The 23,643-nt window shown below is 38.9% G+C and overlaps 1 protein-coding gene across 1 annotated transcript; it reads left to right on the top strand.

Moving 5' to 3' along the window:
- Positions 1–873: 873 nt before the first annotated feature.
- RHAG (Rh associated glycoprotein) lies at positions 874–17,638 on the top strand. Its single transcript, XM_030489447.1, has 10 exons — positions 874–1,086; positions 8,611–8,794; positions 10,023–10,173; positions 10,370–10,517; positions 11,285–11,451; positions 12,391–12,528; positions 13,338–13,459; positions 14,112–14,197; positions 14,796–14,869; positions 16,587–17,638. Exons 1-10 carry the CDS (start codon positions 951–953, stop codon positions 16,662–16,664), a joined length of 1,284 nt encoding a protein of 427 aa, XP_030345307.1. The 5' UTR covers positions 874–950; the 3' UTR covers positions 16,665–17,638.
- The last annotated feature ends 6,005 nt before the right edge of the window (positions 17,639–23,643 follow it).

Genomic DNA, 23,643 nt, shown 5'->3' with positions numbered 1-23,643 from the left:
TATCTTCTGAATACTGGATTAACAGAGGCCAAGTTAGTATCACATGCATAAAATAAAAATTTTTGAAGGGTCAAGACAAATTTTGACAAGCAATGTGAATCTCAAGAACAAGTGATCATGCAACAGAAATCTAAGTGAAATATAATTTGCTCCCTCATTCATGAGAAAGTTTACAAACTGAGCTTTTAAAAACTATTGAAGAGATTTGGTCTTTGAACTGTTTTCATTGTCTGAGATAAGGGAAATGCAAAACAACCAAAAATTAAAACTGAAAATCTGAGACATTTTTTCTAATTCCTCTTCTTAATAATCTTCAACTTTATTTTTTTAAAACTAGGAATATCCTTTTTTCTCCTAAAGAAGTATAATAATTTTCTTTTTAAATAGAATTCACAGTAAGAACATGTGCTCTGAGTACTTCATTCGCTGTGAGATAAGAACTTCCCCACCCTGCTGAAAGAGATTCTCTTTGTTTATCATATCCTATATGAAGAATAGGATATTATCCATATTTCATATAAGATGAAAAATTATTATTTTAAAATGAAAGCTACAACTTGAAGGAATTATTTGCTACAGGAAACACAATTGACTGAGGCTGTGTTCCTTACTACATGCAGCAAACCAGGCTCTGTGAGATTTTCTTTTAGGCTATTTCTTTTTTAAAATACTTATAAGACAGTGAGAAACATATCTGTGGCTAAATGAGCTGGTGTGAATTACCAATTGAAAAAAAAAAAAAAATGTAAGCCAGCATTTTATGCACAGAAATAGCCTGGGAAATAGAAAACGCTATATTGACCCATACTGTTTCCCTTCCATAGTGGGTGTGACGGTGTGCTCGGCTGTTTCTTTTTTTTTTCTTGCTGTATCACCCAGATCCACTGAAGCAGGATCCACTAAAGGCAAGCGTCTTTTATCAGGCTCTCACAACCACCTACTCTCCTGCAATGCCTTCAGCTCTTGACACCAACATGAGGTTCAAGTTCTCAATAGTGGCTCTTCTTCTGGAAGTGATCATCATTGTTTTGTTTGGGATATTTGTGAAATATGAAGATGGTGATCACTCTCAAATTTTATACCCAAGTAAGTGTTGCTGTCTAACATTTATAGAAGTTATAATTTCTTTAAACTAATCCTAAACAATATTTCTGACTAACTTATTAGGCCTACTGATATAGCTCGAAAAGAAAGGCATGCTTTGGGGCAAACAAACTTTTTCTGAGGTGTGAAAGCAGCAGGCTTCAAAGGCAAGTTCAAGCTGAGTACATATAAAATTCTGAAAGTATTTTGGATTCTGAAAGGTACTAAATTGACCTAACTGCTACAATTAGCTGTTCTGGGACAGAAAATTCCTGAAAATAGTTCTAGTGTTCGCATAGCAGGTTAAAACTTGGAGAAATATTGATTGCTTTGAACAATTCTAGCACTTTCCAGAGATGGGTCGTAATGTTTCTTGCCTGATCTTCTATCATCTTGATTATGAAAATGAACAAAACATTTTATTTCTGTCATCCAGACTTCAAAAGGTTTTCTTATAAGAACATGGAAATTGGGCAACATGTTCAATATATTCATCATCATTATACAATATGTTTGCAGAAACTGGACTCCACAAAGGTCAGTAGTTTTTGTCACAAGGTGGATAACCCCCTCCTATCATTCAAAGCAGTGGCTCAACTGTAGACAGTAATGGTTCAGCCTACAAACATTTCTGTTGATTTGTTGTTCTGCAAATGCTGGATGACATTCAGCAAAAAAGTTTTGGCCTCAGAAAGAGTTGCTAGCTTCTCACACCCTATTCCTCCTCGTATAAAGATCAGACTGTAAATAAATAGAAAAATAAGTATACAGAGGAGTAGCCTGTGTCTTGCTGGCAGCACTGAAGGTTTGTTGTTTGTTTTCTTGCCTCTGATGTCTTAACAACTTGTAGTCTGATTGCAGCCTTCTTAATGAGGATCATAACATTGACCTCCTTGCCTGCATGTAGTACAGATGTAATTTTGAATGTATCCCTCTTTTTATCTTTCCAACTGTCCTTTCATTGACTGTTACAGAGGAATGTGATCTCATGGTCACTTCACCCACTAGTAGTCTTGTGATGTCTATTCTCAAACAGAGAAATGTCCATTGGAGAGAACGGTGAATGCATGACATTATTCAGCTCCAGATGCAAGTCAGCTGATGAACATCAGGGATTAATTACTCATATTTGGGTTAACTCCACTAAAATCCAGCAGTACCCCCAAGAGATAATAACTTAGGCTATGCCAGAGCCCATTCTCTTTCTGAGACGCAACTTAGCCATGTCCATGATATTGAACTATCACAGTCCCTAAATTAGGTGGTCCAATATGTAGACAGTATATTGGGAATGCTCCTTGGTCCACTGTGAGCTAGGAGGTGATAGTTGGCCTAGGCAAAAACTGTGTCAGAAACCACACTAATAATTAGACAGCACAGATAATTCTACTCAGTCACTGTTATTTTATTAATATAGCTATTGCCTAGTACCCCTGTCCACCTACCTCTTCTCTGACTTTGCCCCAAAACAACACAACAGCAACAGATACAGCCACAGAACAAAAGTGTTTTGGGCATCTTTGTAAAATCTGGTAAACCAGAACGATGCTATCTAGGAAATGGGTCTTGAAGACCCAGATTAAGGTCTTTTCACACCACAAGAACAGAGAAAATTACATTTTCCAGTCTGAATGTCATGTGTGCTAGCTCTGGTACAAAATTGACCTGCATTTTCATGGAGTCTTCCTTACCAAAGAAAATTAAGGAAGGTATATGGGATCCTCATGCCAGTAATTTGAGTTTTCAGTGGCCCTTTAAAATCTGTGGTGCATTTCTGTGTAAACCTCAAGTCTTCTGGATGAAGATTGCCTATGCCACGTGCATCACCATGGGTATTGTGTTCTCTGGTAGCTCCTGAGATAGGCTGTTGTCACACTTGACAAAACTCTCTCCCAGCCCTGCTTTTTTTTCTTTTTTTTTTTTTTTTAATTTAATATCTCCTTTTTAAAAAAGCATCAGAGAGAGGGCAGAAGCCTCATTAACATCACAGAGGAAAGAATTCTTCTCACCAGATCCTAACACTACAATATAGGCCTTTAAAAGTAATCTATCCAGTTAGGGACCACCCACAGCTATTCCTTTCTTAATATCAGAGTCTAAGATATGTGGGAGAAATTGCCTACTGGCTCACATGCCTTCCTGCACAGGCAGTGTATGACCTGCACACTGTCCCCAGCCACCTATACTGTTGAACTACTGGCAAACTGCTGGCATGGTTTTGGCTCATTGTGTTATTTTTGACTGGGATAGCGTTAATTTTCTTCTTAGCAGCTGGTACAGTGCTGCATTTTGGCTTTAGTCTGAGAACGATGCTGATAACACACTGATGTTTTTAGTTATTGCTAAGTAATGCTTGCCCCAATCAAGGACTTTTCAGTCTTTCATGCTCTCCCAGTAAGGAGGGACACAAAAAGGTGAGAGGCAGCAGAGACAGGACACCTGACCCAAACTAGCCAAAGGGGTATTCCATACCACAGCACGTCGTGCCCAGTATGTAATCTGGGGGGAGTTGGCCAAGAGGTGCCGATTGCTTCTTGAGGATGGGCTGGACATCCATCAGTGGGTGGTGAGCAATCGTATTGTGTTTCATATTGTTTGTTGGTTTTTTTGTTCTGTCTCTCTCGTTTCATTATTTCCGTTTTCGTTATTTTTAGTAGTATTAATGTCAGTATTATATCATACCTTATTTTAATTATTAAACTGTACTTAATCCACAGGTTTTACCTTTTTTAAAATTCTCCTCCCCTACTAGGCAGAGGACGTGAGTAAAGCGGCTGTGTGGTACTTAGTTGCAAGTTGCTGGGTGAAAACCAGCACCTTGACCTCCTCTTAGGTATGGCTTTAGACATAGCATAGGTTAAGGGACTAGTCTTAACAGGGGAACAGTACTTTGGAAGAGAACAGCATGTAGCTGTACAGGTGTAACTGAACGTATGACATTTGCCTTTTGGGCAGGCTGTTCAGGTCATCAGTACAGACGTAAACTAAGCAAACACCACAGATTTAATGTTGGACTTTTCGATGCTGATTTAAAAGAGTTGATGGATCTCATTCACAACAAGTGGAATAAAAGCAGGATTTCCTTATACCCATGTTTTCACTTTTAGGCCGTCTTCCTCTCAAAATTCCCTGCCTAGAAAATGCTCACAAGAGCACAGTTTGTCTGAGGACCCAGCAGAAAGTTAGTCCTATGGTTTTATAGATGTATTAGGACATACCCTGAGCCAGGACTTCCCCTGAATTTGCAAAACAATGGGTTCAAACTGCTTCCCATGCTATTCCCAAAGATGGTAACCCATCCTTACCTCACAGATTTAGCTGTTTTGGCCAGGGGCCAATTTATATTCTGAGAACTGCAGTGCAAGGCTTTCTTTTATATGCCTTAAATACCTCGGCACCATGAATCAAAGCTATTTCAGTCTTTTTGGACTGAAAGAAGATGAAAATAATAATTGAGGATCACCACAGTTCTGTACTCAGGTAAGGAGAGCTGAGCTGAGATCATTCCCAAAGCATAACTTTGCATTTTATCTATTTCTGGTGAATGCAGGTACAAGCATAGCATATGGATGGACAACTTCAGGTGTGCTGTGCCACTACAATGGGAGGACAAGGGCAAGTGCCAAGCAAGCACTCTTAGAGGATTTCTTTAGTACTGGTGTCCTGTACATAATGTCCTGTGATTGATCCATGACTCATGGCTTAGGAAAATGATGCACCCCTCTTGTTCAGGGTTCTACAGTTTACTTTTTTAGGCAGAGCAAAGTCACATATTTAGTATAAACCCAGGTGCCACAAGCATCTTTGCATTGAGACAGAAAACTGTGTGGAAACCTTGCAGTGGAATTAATACACTGGTCATGGGCAGCCCTGAAGAATCATGTGCAGTGGTTTTGTTCAGGATCTGATGGAAAGTTTTTCCCAATCTTTATTTTCCCATCTCACAGAAGAACTGTATTTTCTTAAACACAACTAGTTACTGAAACACCTTATTTCAAATCATGGGTTTTTTTCCCAATCATTTAAAATAATTCCAGACCTTTTTTTTTTTAAAAGGGTGCTTAAGAGGTAGTTAAAGCACAAGATATGGGCTAGACTAGTTGAAATTTGCCCTCAATATCCATATATTAACCTACTTTTAATCTTTTGTGTAAATAAGTCCAGACAGCTTTAAAACATTTATATGAATCCTGGCTTGCCCTCAAAAGGACCCAGGATTACATTTCAGCAGTTTCTTGCTTCAAAAAGAATTGCTTCTAATCTTCAGGCCCTGGGTAAGATTTCTAAAAGCACCTTTCAAAAGAGACCTGAGCATGCAGAAGCCCTCTTGATGGGCACTGAGAATTAAACTCCTCAGTCACCAGTGTGCTTTTGAAACCTGTTCTTTTGCCCACATGTAGACTCAGGTTACTTAAACATTAAAGCATCTTTTTACTAATCTAGACATGATTTACTGAGATGTGGTATACATGAGTGGGAAGTTTCAATGAGAAAAATTTACTTGCTTTGTCTGCAATGCAAGTAAATTATTAATGGTTAGATGTTAACATTAATATTAATATTAATAATTGCAACCAGAAGATTGCAAACAAGAGCAAGTAATATGCTAACAAACAATAATATCCTTTGGGAGACTAGAAAAATTTTCTTACCTGGAGCTGACTACCCTGAATGGGCAAAACTAAAACTTCATAGTAAGTTTCATGGCATAGGCTGATTAAATAATAAAAAGAAAGAAGTAGGTAATTTTCAAACATACCCCTCATTTTGTGCATGAAACTCGAGTGTAATGTAAACTGAATACTGCTGAAGTCGTGTATCACTTTGACTTCCACTTTCTTCTGCTAAAATCAAACAAAAAGGCTACTTTTGTAAATGTTGCTGTGTAGCTTTTATGGATTTGCCCTCTAGTTCTGTACTTTTTGGTAACAGTAACGAGCTCTTAATAAAGTAGTTTTACAAGAGTCAGACAAATAAACAGGGCCTCTTCTCAAATGCAAAGGCGCTGGTCCCATAGGTTACTAGGTGAATGGTCACTCACATAAAATTGTTTTAAACAGGAGAAAAAAGGCTTGTTCAGCATCCAGTTTCCACTTATCCTCAAAAAAGAGAGAAAGCAATCTTGGGTTATGCCCTCCCTTATTTGAAAAGAGATTTCTCATGTGACGTGTCAAGATATTTTTGTCTCACTTAAAAAGAAAATCTGGGTGATTACCTGTACCTGAGATCATCATGGTGGTGTTAGAGGAACAAAATGAACAATTAGAACTCTATCCACCCAATTCTATCTCAATTCAGTTCTCACTGCTACGTGTTTTCTAAGACATTTGAAGGAGAGTTGCTCTAGATGTTGAGAGAGAGTTGGGGCTGTTCAGCCTGGAGAAGAGAAGGCTGCGTGGAGACCTCATAGCAGCCTTCCAGTATCTGAAGGGGGTCTACAAGGATGCTGGGGAAGGACTCTTCCTTAGGGACTGTAGTGGTAGGACAAGGGGTAATGGGTTCAAACTTAAACAGGGGAAGTTTAGATTAGATATAAGGAAGAAGTTCTTTACAGTGAGGGTGGTGAAGCACTGGAATGGGTTGCCCAGGGAGGTTGTGGATGCTCCATCCCTGGCGGTGTTCAAGGCCAGGTTGGACAGAGCCTTGGACCACATGGTTTAGGGCAAGGTGTCCCTGCCCATGGCAGGGGGGTTGGAACTAGATGATCTTAAGGTCCTTTCCAACCCTTACTAGTCTATGATTCTATGATTCTATGTGCAGTCCACCACCACAGTCAAGTCAGTTACGAAGATGCAGTTCTGTGTTCCTGTGGCTCAGGCTGCTGCAAACTGGGAGGGTACACAGACAGATGTACCTGTCACATTATCTTGTACTTTAATATCCTTTTCCTAAACACCCACTGCTGACTCCCCCTGATGCAGGAATATGGGAAAATTAAGCTGTGTTTTGGATTCTGCATCCCCTATGGTACTAAAGACTTTGCTGCTGATAGGATCGGGAAGGTTGTATTAGCATGGTTTGGATTGTCCCCAGCTATGTTTTTCATTTCTTGACAGGTCCTCTAAAGTAAGGGAATATGTTGAGCTCTAAGCAAGACAGTTATCTTGGCACAGCATTGCAATACAAAATATACAAGTATATCAAAGGCAAAGCCTAAATGGGGAAAATAAGTTAATTGCATATCTTTTAAAATAAGTAATAAGCACAACACAAGAGTTTTTGGATGGTAGTTCTGGAAATTGAGTAACATGGAGGAAAATATGAAGCTTCCAAAGGACTGCAGGGGCCTCAAGAATCCCATCACTGGCTATTATTGAAGTCAGGAAATAAATGTGAAAATGTCCAGGCTAAAGAGAAAGAAAAAGGGTTGGGGATGTCTTCTAACCACCTGCATTACTATGCTCTTCTTTAGATGTGTGAAGTCCAGTGTGAAGGATCTTACTATATGCATGTGTGTATTTCTGCACTAGGTTAGGGCTGGAATATGACAGTGCAAATATAATTGAGTTTATTAGGAATCTTCAGTAACTTATTATACTTCTGGGCCCTCTTTTGGCTAAACTTGGTAATGCATATAGCAAAACTATAGGTAACCGCAAAATGTAACTTTAAGCCAAATATTATACTAACCAAGACAACGTCTCAAGTTTTTCCTGTACATTTGCATATAGGAGGCAATGAAATAGAAATGAAAAGAAACAGTTTCTCTATACTGAGGTTCTTACTAACAATAAAATCAGAGAAAAATTCAGTTACAGAACTCAAGCATGTTTGGTGTAGAGCCCATTAAATCACACAAAACAGTTCAGAGTAACAAAATATTTAAAATATAAAATGCTCATGTTGTGGTGATAAACACAGTTTGTATTAAAAAGCCTAAAAAAGTAAATTAAAAAAATAAAAAGCTTTAAAAATAATAGAAAACTACCTAGACTTTAACAAAATTCATATTTGGGGGAGGGAGTATGTTTGAAGGAGGGCTAAGTATATGTTGATTAGCAATATTAATTTACTAGTTTAGACATTACCTTAAATGCCTTTTTCTTTTACATATGGAAAGAAATCAATCTCTTGGACAGTAATTTTTAGGGATCACAAGCATACCTTTCACTGAACCAACTAGCACTCTACCAAACAAATCTCATGTACAGTTTTGGAGTTTGCCAGAACATGCTGGATGTGACAAGCTTTGTTTGAGAGGGAAGAGAACTTTTCTGTAAGGACGTGAAGCTGAGATATTCCAGGTAGCTTCGTACACGGAGAACAATTCCAAATACACTAAATTTTCTGGTATAGAGATCTAGTGTTCTATTCATAATGATATAGCAAGGAATAAAATCTGTAATTGGGTCTTGCATTTTCCAGACACTCAATCTTCAACTAGTAGACTGGTCATGAAGAGGGAAAGTATGGATCACATTGATGACATGAGTTGAAACCCTTTTATTTTCTATTAAATCCTCGTTTGTCCCTAGCTTGCCTCCCTTTGCTCTTCATAGTCACTACACAGTCATGTTGTCCCTTCAGTCTTTCAGGATGTTCATGTGATGATATTTGTTGGATTTGGTTTCCTGATGACCTTTCTGAAGAAATATGGATTCAGCAGTGTTGGTATCAGCATGCTCATTGCTGCCTTCGGTCTCCAGTGGGGAACCCTGATGCAAGGATTTTGGCACATGCAAGGAGGGAAAATTCATGTTAATAGCAAAAGGTACATGTGAATTTACCAAAACTAACATCTATATCTGTTAAGATAACAGGAGAAGCCCTAAACTACAATATCTATGGGATCAAACTGTAAGTTCACTGAAATTTGTTTGAGCCTTACTGTCCACCTTTTGACATTCATGTGGCCTTCACCTCTAAAGGGGCAACATGCAGTGCACTGGGCCAAGAGAACCAAAGTGTGGGATGAAATTTGAGGTGCTGCGTTACATGTAGAGACTACTCTGAAACTCTGGAGCTGTGGAAGCTGGAAGAATTCCAGCAGTAGCACATCATCTCCTGCAGCCAGCAGGCATGAAAAGGTCTGTCCTTCCACAACACATGGAAGTGTGGCTGTAACATGGGTGGAACAGTACGTTTATCCACTCATAAGATTTTTTCCTACTTCTCAAGGAATGATTTGCATGCGTACCATACTGCATTAGGTTTTGGACCCCAATCATAGAATAAGAGACCTCATGAGCAATGGCCCTAGATACTTTTACCCCTCCCATTCATCTGTCCTGCTTCTGCCAAGGTCTCGGAGAGTTTTCCACATCTGCAGTTCTTTTTTTCTGAGACAACTTGTAGACAATTTTGAAAGGGACAACATCCAAACATTACTGAGGGACAAGCAGAAATAATATAAGTAGTTCCTTAATGCTTACAGATTTGCACTTATGGAGGGACTCGTAAGTTAGTGCCCTTCTGTGCTGCAAGGTTTTGACCAGTTTGTCATTTTATTTATCTTTGCCATTCCCCATAACCTGTTAACACCAGTCTTTCCTGACAGCTAATGCAAACATGATGCACAGTGATAGAAAGGCATGCAAGGCTTTTGAAATGAGATAGACCATCTGACCAAAGCTATAAGTTCCCTCTCCTCTTTGGAGTTTCAGTGACAGTCAGAGCTATAAATATCCCTGCACATCTGCAATACATATCTCATCTGACTTTTCGCTGTCATTTCAACTTGCGAAGAACATGCATATATGGTATAAACAGGAGATAACGTTCCCAAACTTTTTCCTCAGTAGCTGGTAAGATCTCTACAAAACCCATTTGGAAAGGTTTGATTTAATTTTTGTCCACAAAGATGATCTTAATAATTTTATATCAGAAGATGTGAAATTCTATCATTTCAATGATATGGCAGGTTTGATATTAGAGCCTTATTTCAGGTCTCTTTAAACTGATTTGGGTTTTTGTTTTGCTTTGTTTTTTATTAACTTCAGCATAATAAATTCAGACTTCAGTACAGCGACAGCTCTGATTTCATTTGGAGCAGTCCTGGGGAAAACAAGTCCTCTTCAGATGCTGATCTTGACAATTCTGGAGATTACAATCTTTGCGTGCAATGAACATCTAGTTACAGAAGTATTTCAGGTACAATTATTTAGCAATAATTATTTTCTGTTTGTAAAAAATGCTTTCACTTTGTAATACTTCCAGTTTACATACTCTAGGTTTTAGTTTCTATCATAGAAAATAAAGAATTAAGGTCATCCTGACTTCTCCTTCATTGAAACCTCATCTTTATTCTGTATAAAATCTGTGGCATTATTTTGGGTCCTTACTACAGGCTACGGATGTTGGAGCCTCAATGACCATCCATGCTTTTGGGGCTTATTTTGGTTTAGCTGTAACCCTGGTCTTGTATCGTCCTGGTTTGAAAAAAAAACATCAAAATGAAGAATCTACTTATCAGTCGGACATATCTGCCATGATTGGTAAGTGATGTAATAGTGAATGCTGATCAGTTCATCCCTCCTTCATTCCTGCATTTTAATGATTGTCTATTATTACACTGCATCTATTTTTGTAAGTACACTCCTAGACACATATTCTTTTTTGTCTGATGTATGTACAGTGTTTTCAGTGACACATATTTTTACAGCTTTTCCTGTAGGAAAAGTCAAAGTAAAGATGCATTTTTACTGTGCATTAGTGGTGACTCACTTTTTGTTAACTCTTCTGTTATAAGCAACATTTCATAGAAGCTGGCCATAATTAAAATTATTGAACTGTGCTTATCCCACTAAAGAATGTTAGAAACCATACACCTATCTGTCTATGACACCTATTCTACACCTGTCTGTGAGATCTATTGGTAGATCAATTTACCAGCTAAAACTATCAATTATATCAGTAGATGATAAAGGATTTGCATGCAAACTGTCTTGCTAATGCATCCTATGCTGGTATGGTTTTCACAGTGGTGGTGAGCTTTGGCAGTGAGTGGAGCATGACAAGGGAATCACAATGTGTCAAAGTCTTCCAGTAAGATTTGGTTAATACCCTGTGTCCAAATCATAAATGCCAATGTCAAAAGCTTCTGCATAATCTATTATTTCTTCCAGCATTTTGACAATTTCATGTTTCTTATTGATCATCTTCCTCATTTCTTGCAGCTAGTTCTGTTCTGTTGTATCTTTCATACTGAAATACCCCTTGTGACTGAACAGTCTTTATTTCATTTTGACTTCTATTCATCCAGGTACCTTGTTCCTTTGGCTTTTTTGGCCTAGTTTTAACTCTGCCATTGCATCTGGAAGTGTTTTCTATATTAAAGCAATTGTCAACACCTACTATTCCTTGGCTGCATGTACTGTTGTAACATTCGCCTTCTCCAGCCTGCTGGATCAAAGAGGCAAATTCAGTATGGTAAGAATCACATTGCAACCTCTGATAAATCAAGTCACCCCTCTATAATAAGGATGATTAGACAGATTCCCAATATCCATGAGCTATCTGGAGCCTTTGCTCATGCTGTGGGCAAAATTAGAGCTATTATACTTCTAAAAACTATAATGTAAGATCGGGTCCTGAGGCAACCCACCCTACTTCAGGTATGTGGCAATTCCTCAGTGTGATCACTTCATCTGGAGAGTGAAAAGCTCTTAGACATTATAGTGATGATCCTGCTCACTTGTTCTCTCTTGCCCACAGAACCTGCTGGACCATAGAGACATTAGTCCAACATTCAGATGGACTTTTGGGTGTTATTCTAAAGATCCTATGTGAGTTACCGTATTGCCATAGCCAGAATAGGTCTCTCAAAGCAACAATCTGTTCTGTAGCGATCTCACAGTGCAGCTGCACAACAGGCAAACCAAACTACATTGAGGCTGCCAGACTGCCAACCTTTCACCTCCTTATCCTAAAATCCATCCCCTATGCTTTCATGCACTTCATTCCAGCAGTTGCTGAAAGCACAACTTCCAGAAGTTGCTGGATGAAGTGTTTATCTAAGTTCAGCATGAGCAGGCATGGTTCAATGCGCTTGCAGAATTTACTGCTGTTGTAGGAGCAGTTCTCACTGGCTCAGCCTGGCTTCTCGAGAGGTCAAATGAGTTTTGGTGACTTTGCAAAAGTTGGACTTTGTTAAACTGGTCCCAGTTAAACTGGCTGAGAGCAGCATTGAACCAGCATTGAACCTGATCATGCAATACAGAACCCTGTTTTGAATTCCTGTTCATTCTTCATTGGAAAAATCTCACCTGAAGAAAAGGAAAACTTCCTTATGCAAAAAAGCCTTCAGTCACTCATCTCTAAAACAAGCCTTCCACATATATCATCTCCATCTGTGCATACTCTTTGCAGGTTCTCATCCAAAACGCCACCCTGGCAGGAGGAGTAGCAGTGGGTACGTGTGCTGACTTGTCCATCCACCCTTTTGCTGCCATGTGCATTGGGAGCATTGCTGGAATCATCTCTGTCTTTGGGTTCCACTTCCTGACTGTAAGTACTGAGGACCCAACTCTGCTGTCATGTACTTACTGCTTATTTGTCTTCACTGGAGCTCCTTTGGTTTGCTAGAAAGGGAGTTTAGAAACTGGCTGATATCACCAGTATAGACAGCAAACTCTAGATAACAGCAATTTTTAAAAGTGTGATTTAAATATACGCTTATGAGATAACTTCAGTCCATCATCTAGAAGCAGAGAAGGATCACAAAGACATTAGGGTTCATTAAAATTGGGATTTCTGTGCAAGGAGCTCCCAGAATTTTCCTCCAAGTCCATGTATCAGTGAAATAGGACTATTCAGTCTTTTAAAATTTCTAAATAGATCTGTAATCAAAAGTACTTAAGAATTGTAAAATGGAATTGTTTCTTGTGCAAAACGTAGAAAAAAATATTCTGACTAAAATGGATTGAACTGGAATTTCCTGATGGAGAAACATTCTGGAAGAAATTACCTGACAAGCAGACTCAGAAGTGTGTATCTGGTACTTAGCCACCTCCTTCAACTTTTGCTGCGGTGGCTGGAAAGATTAAGAGCATCAGTGGACTGTCTTGTGTTTTGTACCATTATATTTGTGATGATAGCTTGGAAATTTGTACCATTATACCTACAGACTTGAGTTTCTCTGTATATAAGCAATTTCACAGTGAAGGAAAAAAAAACATGTTTTATAGCTGAACTTTGCGTACCTAAATTAATTAAATTGTTTCTTATACTTCTGCAATACTTTCTTTTGTATATCATTCTAGAGATAACGGGAGACTATAAACTCACTATAAACTTCATCTTTCTCCTCATTTCAGCCTTTGTTGGCATCCAAGTTGAACATTCATGACACTCGTGGAGTTCATAATTTACATGGGTTACCTGGAATACTGGGAGGTATCGCTGGCATCGTAGTAACTACAATAAACGAGGAAAATAGGTGAGTTACAGAGAGAAGAGAGAAAGGAGGCTATTGATTTTTGCAGGCCTGTCCTAATTTTCCTTTCCTTGGATCTAATTATTTTTTTTTTTTTACAGAAAAGGCATCTTTGATTTGATGTCAGACATTGTGTTCTGATTTAGATAGGACTCTTCTTGATATCCTGCCATTAGCATACTGTTTATATGCCAAGCTTCTTCCAAATTAAAACTTCAAGTAAAAATAAATAAATTTAAAACATCATAAAAAACCAGCATACAGAACCATTCAAACATAGATGAATCTTTATTATGATTCTACAATTAAACTGCTGGTAACTGTAAGATTTCCAAGAAAATTAGCAAAATGGGTTATTTCAACTATCTTAAAAGACTCCAAAAAGATAAAATACTGGTCTTTTTGACAAAAGGGAGAATTCTCTCAAGGTTTACAAGATACTAATAACCTTTCCAAAGACCTTGTTTTCATCTGTAGTCTTAAACAAAATCAAGATAAAATCATTATTTCTGTCTTGTACACAACAATGGCTGGATATTTTCCTATGAGCCACCTTGTCCAGCAGACAGCAAGTAAAATGTTGTAAGACCAACTACCAGTCTCAAAGTGCAATAATTCTTTGATTATCAATGGTTTGTTTTTCTGCTCTTTTCAGTCAAGGTATCCCCTTTACTCCCGGCATGCAGGCTGCTGCCCTGGGCAGCACAATTGGAATTGCACTGGCAGGTGGAGCAGTGACAGGTCAGTATGACACATATAGCAACTGAAATATGTGTGAATTTAGAGTTTTGCCCATGGAGAACTTTAATGTATCAACAACTTCATGTGAATAATACAAAATAGAAAAATAGAAATAATGCATGATGGCACACTGGCAGAAACTTAAATATGGAAAAGCAGTTTTCCAATCATTTTGTCTTCAGATGAAGCCTAGATATCTTGCTGAATACATACTTCAAAGAAACTGAGTACTATGTATAGGAATAGTAAGATGTTATGGATTAAATTCTTCTCTTAAAATCCTGGACAGAAACTAGTTTGAGATGAAGACATATCCATTTAGGTGTCACATATTTCCATGTGACTGTGGATAATTTACAACCAAAAATCCAGGTTGAAACAGAAAATTTCAATTGAGCAATTTAAAACAAGCTCTTATTCATGTTGACATGAAGAAAACTGCATCACCTCTCCTAATGAGTGACCAGGTGGCTGGGAATTTCTGTAGACTAGGAAATGAGTCAGAAAACATAGGAGACTCCCCATGGCACATCTGAGGAACATTTATTTGGGCATTTTGTCTTTTTTTTTTTAACCTCTGATGCTGTTTTTCCTTCAGGTGGCATTCTAAAGCTGCCTTTCTTGGGACAAATATCTGACCAGAACTGCTTTGATGACTCTGTGTTTTGGGAGGTAAGAGACAACCTCTCTTTATTTTCATTATGTTGGAATACACACGGCACACTTCAGTCCTACTTTCCTAGGGTTTGTGGTTTGCACGTATAAGTTAACTTCCAAAAATGCTTCACTGGCTAAGGCTGTGAAACTATCAAGACTACCTTCAAGGTCTTTTTTGGACTTGCTAGCTCGTCGTGCCATTAAGTTGGACTAACCTTGAATAAGAAGCAGAAATAGATCAAAAAAATTGAGACCTTAGTAGAGCTCTTTTAAGCTCTTGTTGTGACATGCATCCTCTTCCTTCTTGTAGTTTAGATAGTGCTATTTGCATTTTTGGGTAAATGGTGCTGCTTTTCTAGCATGATCTAGAATTTCATAGTAAATGAAACCTGCTCTAGGTGGCCCTACTTTGACAGGCGGTTGGACTAAATGATTTCCAGAGGTCCCTTCCCATCCTAACGATTCTGTGATTCTGTGAAATTTAGAGCTCTTCTTCAGTATTTCTAGGGTGAGTCTCTCTTAAGCTAACAAGAAGCTCTTATGCTTCCTGATTGAACGATCTGACCACTGAGGTTAACAGAAGAAGATGGCCCCTCAGCACTATTTTTTTATGCATGAAGACACAAACAATGAGCTGAGAAACAAGTATATCTGAAATAGCCCTGTTAGGCTCCCTTTATGCTCAATGAAGAGGTGGCTCTAGATTGCAGTTCATTTGAATCCTTCCAGATCTGTGTTAGGTTACATGAACTAAAACCTTGAAAATATATATAATCCCCACTGATAAGGAAAGACCTTTTATTGCCTACCTCAAAAGTAGAGCTCTGTACCATACAGACCTAGATTTGATCATTGGAGTCCCACATACATCTCCGAATTGGTTGCCAATCAAGTGCAGATCAGAAATTCAGACATATATATCCTCTTAGCTAACCTAAGAAATTCCCTGTACCATTTGTAGGCCTTCTGCATCTCCCTTCATTATAGACTGATGACAGGTTCTTAATTTGGCCAATCTGAATTTTATCCTTTATGCCAGGACAAAATCAAATAGAAATACATGATATACATTCCCTTTAAATTAAATGTTGTGAACCAGAAGGAGATTTTATTAGCTTTTTCATTAATTAAATTCCAGTATGAATCAACCGCTTATTTTGGTTTTTGGTGAAAGTTTGCAGTCTAAGCGGAAGTTGTGAGCCAAAAGATCAGCTGTAGCAATGACAATCAGAAAAAAACAATTATTAATGACAGCTCTGCAAGTCATTCTCCATTTGACCTTGGGAAAGTCAAAGCACTGTTTTTTGGCTAAACCTGAAATAGGCTGTCATATGTAATTAATAAAAATATCTGAAGTATTAAAGTCCTTAAATGTGCTCAGAAATACTCTAAGTGAGCTTTATCAGGTAATCAGAAGAGACTGATAGAATACAACTTCGTTTTACATTTCATTAGAGATGGTCACCTTATTCCTTTAGAATTCTTTGAAAATTGCAGATATTAATTTTGAACTCTTAGTTAATATAAGTGTTAAGGAATTCTTCTGTTAAGAAAATCTTTATTTCATTCCTCAATTCAGAACTGGTGGTTCTTGTCAGGCTGTGACAATGTTAATAAACAGAAACATAATATATACAAATAGAGTGACATTCTCTGTGCACTTCGGTCTCCTCATATGGCAAAAGGAAGTCTATATCTCATCAACTGAACTCTTCTCTGATTTTCATGGCAGGTTCCAGAAGAGAAGAAACCACATGAAATTCACTCCAACAACTATGATGAGCACAGCAGATTTGAAGCCATCATGTAGAAAAAGTATTAATCTGTTGTATTTGTCTTAATGATGCTCTTTCAAGTTTCTAAAGCTAAAAAACAACTTGATTATTGTCCTAACCACACTAGGTTTTCAATAAGGAGCTGTAGGTAGCTATATTTTTTTAATATAAAACAAGTTTGATTGTAGAATACATAGTTGTTATACCAAACTCACGTGAATTAATCAGATCCTTCCAATATATTTGTTCATCAGAAAAACCCACCACAAACTGCGCTACAAAATTACCTATATTTTACCTTTTGTCACCACTGAATCAGTGTAGGCATTGAAACAACTTTTGTGTTTCAAACCTATTATAGGATACCATATTTAACTGCAATAATTCTGAGTTACAGTCACATCTGTGACTGCGTAGGCACTGCATAGGGGTAATCAAGAAGAAAGAGATTGGTAGTGCGTATTTGGAATCTAACAAGCTTTTCACCAGAGCACCCCAGATTTAACTTTTTCAGAAAGTGTGTTGTCCTGGTTTTGAATGGAGGAGAAAATGCTCTGTATTTCAAAGGTTGTTATGACAGGAAAGAAAATGTTGAAATAATTTCCATGCCAAAGCACAGAAGGTAGTGATTAATAAGGTATATTAAGTAGCAATATGATTATCAAGATTCTTTGTTAATATGTTTGTTGAAAGGGAGAAGAAAGTGAAATGGTGAAAAAAATTCAATCTTGGCATAATTTTTATTGTTTCAAGACAAAATAGGGCAATTGAGGAGGCGCTGTGAAAAATAGGTAACTACATAATATGTCTTACTATGTCCAACATTAATAAGTGGATAGTAGCACTTTTAATATCAAAAGATACAAGCTGAACTAAATGCTAGCTCCAAGAAAAAGCATGAGTTCTTACAAACTGATCAGAAAGCGACTGTATTCAACCTACAGAAGACTCAGTGGAGACCTTCTATGTGGTGAGTCACCACTTTTGAAGTCACTGCCTCCTAAAACAAGAGAAAGCAGAAAGAAGAAAAGTGAAGCTAAATTAAGGTAAATTAATTCCACCTGAGGAGTGGTGATAATGGCTGCTCAAATAAGAGAGAGAAAAATTGAGATATCTGAAGGAACTCAGACTTGTCAGTAGTTGGGAGAAGAGTTACACGTCTGTGCCTACCTACCTGTGGTAATCCATTGAGAGGCAAAGGATGGGAGATGAAAAGCTAACAGAAGGATCACAGTGCCTCTAGGCATTGTTCAGACTCAGAAAGCTACCACTGTTGACTCAGAAGGACAAGCTACAGTGGATGAACTTTGAAGACTGTTTTATATTAGCAACTTATTTCAAGTCTTACTTAACAGATTTAAAAGGGAAAGAAGCTCCTCTCATGTAAAATAGCACAGGTATTTTCATTTCTGTTGATGCATTTTTCCTTAAAATACTTTAGAAATTCTATGATTCTGTGATCCATGTGTGTTTGGTTTCTTCCTGTGGTCTCCACCCTGCTATGGTGGAATGCTGCTGATCATCCACAACCCAAAATTAATTCATTCTCTATGGTCAGAAGCCTTAGAAAAGTGCCTCAGCTAAGGACAGATGAATCCAAGCCTTATAGTTTGACCACCCTTCATGAAAAGATTAGACATCAAATTTTCCCAGCTTGTTTCGGACTGCTCTTCACCCTGAACAGACTCTCTCTATGCAACAGACGGCATACAAAGATATGTCATCAGGAAATTAAATACAGCAGTTGTTGGCTATCTAGATAATCTTTGTTTAACCAGAGCTTTAAACATTACTTTCTTTTTCATATGACTGTACCCTTGAATTGTATGATTTGTTTCTTCTAAGGTTCTTTATCCTAATTTCTCACCTCCAGACTTCAGATGCCAGCGGCATTTGGTTCTCTGTCTAAGGGTATTTTCTTTGGTTGGTTATTTCTAAATTAATCAAAGCTTTGAATACCTTGAGTCCCTACAGCTTCTTTTGTACATAGCTTCTGTGTAATATGTTACTGTACACTATGGAAAGGTGCCCAGCCTTACAGCTTAAAATGTTTTGCTAAGAACCCTTTTGCTCATCAATGAGGGAGCCACGCACTGGCAGGAAAGGAAAGCAAGGAGTTAAACTAGATGCAAGGTGGAGGATAAGCTTTGAGGATGGGGCTGAAACCAGAAGTTAAAATACAACTACTCTAAATTGGAGGTTCACGATGACTAGCATTTCTTTTTGTTGTTATAAACATTGACAATGTTTTACCCTCTCCCAATAGCATTCTTTCTGACTTATCTTTGTTCTCACTGTGACTTCTTTTTACATAAAAAAGCTTACAAAGAATCATAGAATCATAGAATAATTAGGGTTGGAAAGGACCTTAAGATCATCTAGTTCAACTTCCCTGATATAAGTTGTTGTTTTTTTTAAAGTGAGTAAAAATTTATTCATTTATTAAGCCGTGCATAAAAATATCTGGAAAAAATAGTTAAATGGCAGCAATTGTGTGCAACTTTCAGCTTGAAATTAAATTCCACTATCAGGATTCTGAAAGCTCTTTCTTAGATTTCTGACATTCTTGGAAGAAATCTTAGAATATTGTTCATACTTCCCAAATTAGTAGCATTTTGAAGGTTAGGTCAGCCAACCTTTAAAACACATTTTCTGTTTCCAGTCCTAATCAGAAAAGAGATATCTTTCTTTGTAAGAGTCAAACTCACAGAAGCCACTGGGATTGATGGTTTTCTAAGTGAAAACTTCAAATTTAATATTACTAATGCAATGTCTCTTTTTTTATTTTTAATTTTACGTGATATTAAATACAGATGGATTAAATTTTATTTAAATAAAATAAATGAGTTGGACTTAAAAAGTTTTATCTTATTATTATTTCATCTTTTTAACAATTATTTCTTATTTAAACTAACCAAATGTCAAGCTTATTGACACTCAGCCCTTTTCCAAAACACCAGTGGGTGATCGTAACTTTGAAGACTGTCTTATAGATATGCAGTACTACCTCTTTCAATACAATATTTTTCGTACTTCATTTCTGAAAGGCAGATTTATATTAAAGACATTTACTGAACATTTGCCTACAAAATTTCTTCTAACATTTGTATTCAAATCTGTTGCTGATTAAATGCATTAATTGAATGATCAATTAATCAATTGCATTTGTTTGTTTTTCCTTGGGGACATACTGTCTTCTTTCACTCTCACTGGGATCAAGCTGTTGACAAAGTAAGTATGGTGAGGCTCTTGCCGAGATCACCTCTCACCGCCCTTAGGAGTTTCGATGTCAGACCTGGACCTCTTCTCCATTGCGTTTTCCATCCACCCAAAGCCCTATAACGCTTACGCTACACTACCTTCCCAGAGCTTTTACCAGCTTCATTTCTGACCCAGAAACAAACCGTGCATACATTTAGTACAAAATATAGTAACAGTCCACTGACGTATGTGTCCCTATACCTATGCAAATTCTCACCAAGCAAACAAGCCAGGGATGAGTCTCTTATACTGCACAGGTCATACACCCACACAACTACTCTTTCTCATCCCTTACCTCCAAGACAGACCTTGGTTCTTTACACATTCATCCAAATACAGACACATTCAGAGAGATACACACAAATACTAGTACAACCTACTGCAAAGAAAATGATAGGTATTGTCCCAATTCAGAACTACTATACAAACATGTTCAAGAGGAAATCTTAGAACTAAGAACTGATTTACTTCAGAATTGTATGCATATTAATGAGATCCATTGAACTCTTAAAAAAAACCAAATCCAATTTTCCCACTTTAGATTCAAACTGTCTCCAGTGTTGTCTTCAAAGATGTGTCAGCTATGAGTGACATAGCTAATGTGACCTGATCCACCAATTTTCCAGCAAGTTTGGCCAATGTCTGCATCCATTTTGGGTGTTTTTTTCTTAAGTTCGTATTAGGTGTGGAGAATTGGGATAATGAAAAGAATGACTCTTGCACTACCGAGTCTTGCTCACTGACGGACTAAGCACTACAAGAATTTTCTCCTGTTCCTAAAAGAACCTGGACAAGTTCTCCTCATGCATCATGTAAAACACCATAGAGCAGCAAGATATTTGACTATCATAAACTTAACAAACACTTTAGAAACAAGTCATCTGCTTCAAGACGTATGTCTGGAGACATTGCCTGTCAGAAGTTGGAAGAGCCACAAATATTGGCCCAAAGCGGAATCCTGAATCTCCACTTCAAAACAAGACCTATGGGAAATATTCCCAAGCAGGGAAAAAACACTCACAGCCTGTCACTGATGTCTGTGACAATCTCACTCTGGCTCACTCACTACTTGCCAGCACTACAGGAACCAGAGACCTGCTGGAGGAAATCAGCAGGACTGAGCAGGCAAGGCCAAAAGGGTGAGATGGGTTGCCTCCACCTCCGATTGCATTTCAAGAGACACCCCTAGTTCCCACAGTGTCCTTCCAACCACCTGGAGAGTCTTGTACACACGTCAAATAACGTGTTTTCTCTAAAACTCTGCGCAGACCAAAGCCATGGCCCTTCTCTTGGGAAATAACTCAGAATTAGTGCTTCCTTTCATATTTCAAGAGTCAGCATCTGACTCATGCTTTGTTAATAGTTAAATCCCAGATATATGTGGAAAGAATGACATTCTCAGTGCCTTTTTGCCTCCTTTGGGGAGGTGGAGTAGAAACAGGCCAGCTGGCACACAGCTGGACATAGGCCCTGGACTTTTTCCAGGACACCATCCAGGTAGGTGAAATGTCCTGGCCTTTTCTTCAGAGACCCTGGGAGCAGCAGCAGACTGGTGCAAGCTAGTACAAGAACAAGCTTGCTCTAGATCCTCTCCAGGCTCCTGGCCGGGTGCCCCTGTTCTCTTCCTCTAGGTACCCATTCTCTGGGGGGCTGACCTATGTCAGCCCTATGTCTTTTGTCACATCTCTGCAGGGATCCTGGCCCCTTAAAGAGTCAAGGACAAGGGGCTCAGCCTGTGCACCTCCCCTCACACAACCTTCACTTTCTTGCCTTAAGGTCATGTACAATTTAGTTCTCTACACTTCTACTAGAAAGCTCTTCCATACACTGTTCTGAAGGCTGAAGCTCATCTTCTCTGGTCAGTCCCAGTGAAAGCCCTGAATGGTTTCTTCTCCATGGATTCTTCTTTTAACACCTCCTCTGCTCTTCACTCTCTTAGCCTCTAGACACACAGCTCTAGCTGTACCTCAGCCCTCTTTCCTCAACCAACAGAAACCATATTTTCTCAGTTTTCCCCTCAGCTTTGCCTCCCCATTCAGAGACAACCATACAAGTTCTTCCTTCCACCTCTCTTCCTGTAATGTTTACAGCTGGATGTCAAAGGCAATTGTCGCAGCTGAAGATACAGGGTCTGTACTGAGGATTCAATTGCAAGAAAAACATACCCATCACTGGGAAGGTATGGACTAGTACAACTGGTTCTAGGGTGCCCTGCTCGAGCAGCAGTGTTGGACCAGATGACGTCCAGAGTTCCAGTCCAGCCTCAACAATTATGTGAAAATCAGGAACATGTAAGGCATGGATCACCTGACCAGCTTCATTTTCTGGTTTTGGAAGAGAAGGTGACCCTTGCCTATTCAGATCAATACAAACCCCACCATGTGGCCTGATCAGTCTGACCCTATATTTCACTCTGCTTGAACTCCTGCTAGAACAAAGACGTATGTGCCATGACAAACTATTCAGATAGCTCAGAGGAGCAAGGCACTGAGTTCTGCCTCTCTTGAGTAATTCTGTTCAATGCAGCTGTCCACTATAGGACCCACAGCACATCGAGGCCATAAATTCACAGTCAGGTTACTCCAGAGGAATCTTCACAACTGTCTCAGATCCCAAGTCAGCTGCAATTCTGCTCTTCTCAAGACCTGGCATCTCTAACATTTTCCATAAAAAGAAAAGGGAAAGCCTGAGCAAGTATCATCCTTCTTCTCCCAACTCCTCCCAATCTCAAAGTTCAAGGCAGTGTTTGAGATGTTGTTTCTGATTGGACTTACACCTACAGATGTCTCTGCCAATGCACAGACTAATTTAGACATCACCCATTAAACAGTAACCAGCAAAGGTAAAGTAAGTGCACATAGTGGTGAGAGTGCCTAGCAGAGATTCTTCAAGAGTAAAACTCCAGACAGGCATTTCTAACACTTCTTAAAGGTGAAGCTCATCTCTCTGTATGTGTAGAATTGCAGAATCAAAGAATGGTTTGGGTTGGAAGGGATCTTAAAGACCATCTAGTTCCAACGCTCCTGCCACCTTCCACTAGACCAGGTTGCTCACAGCCCTGTCCAACCTGGCCTTGAACACTGCCAGGGATGGGGTAGCCACAGCTTCTCTGGGCAACCTGGTGTCTCACCACCCTCACAGTAAAGAATTAATTCCTAAGATCTAATCTAAATCTACGCTTTTTCAATTTAAAGCCATCATCCCTTATCCTATCACTCCATGCCCTTGTCAAAAGCCCCTCTCCAGCTTTCTTGTACCCCCTTTAGGCACTGGAAGCTGCTGTAAGGTCTCCCTGGAGCCTTCTCTTCTCCAGGCTGAACAAGCCCAGCTCTCTCAGTCTGTCTCCACAGCAGAGGTGCTACAGCCCCGTGAGCATCTTCCTGGCCTCCTCTGGACTTGCTCCAACAGCTCCATGTCCTTCTTATGCTGGAGGCTCAGAGATGGACGCAGTACTGCAGGTGGAGTCTCACGAGTGTTAGAGCGGGGGGGGCAGAATCACCTGTGACCTGCTGGTCACGTCTTTTAATATAGCCTAGGATATGGCTGGCTTTCTGGACTGCAAGCACACATTGCTGGGTCACATCGAGCTTCTTGTCAACCAACACGCCCAAGTCCTTCTCCTTAGGCCTTCTGTAAATCCATTCTTCAGCCAGCCTGTACTTGTGTTTGGGATTACCCCTATTCAGGTCCAGGACCTTGCACTTGGCCTTGCTGACATTCATGAGGTTTGCATGGGCCCATCTCTCAAGCCTG

The sequence above is a fragment of the Strigops habroptila genome, chromosome 6 (assembly GCF_004027225.2).
Source record: "Strigops habroptila isolate Jane chromosome 6, bStrHab1.2.pri, whole genome shotgun sequence".
In the NCBI taxonomy this organism is placed as follows: domain Eukaryota; kingdom Metazoa; phylum Chordata; class Aves; order Psittaciformes; family Psittacidae; genus Strigops; species Strigops habroptila.
The sequence above is the reverse complement of the archived record's forward strand: the minus strand, read 5'-3'. Positions and strand labels throughout refer to the sequence as shown.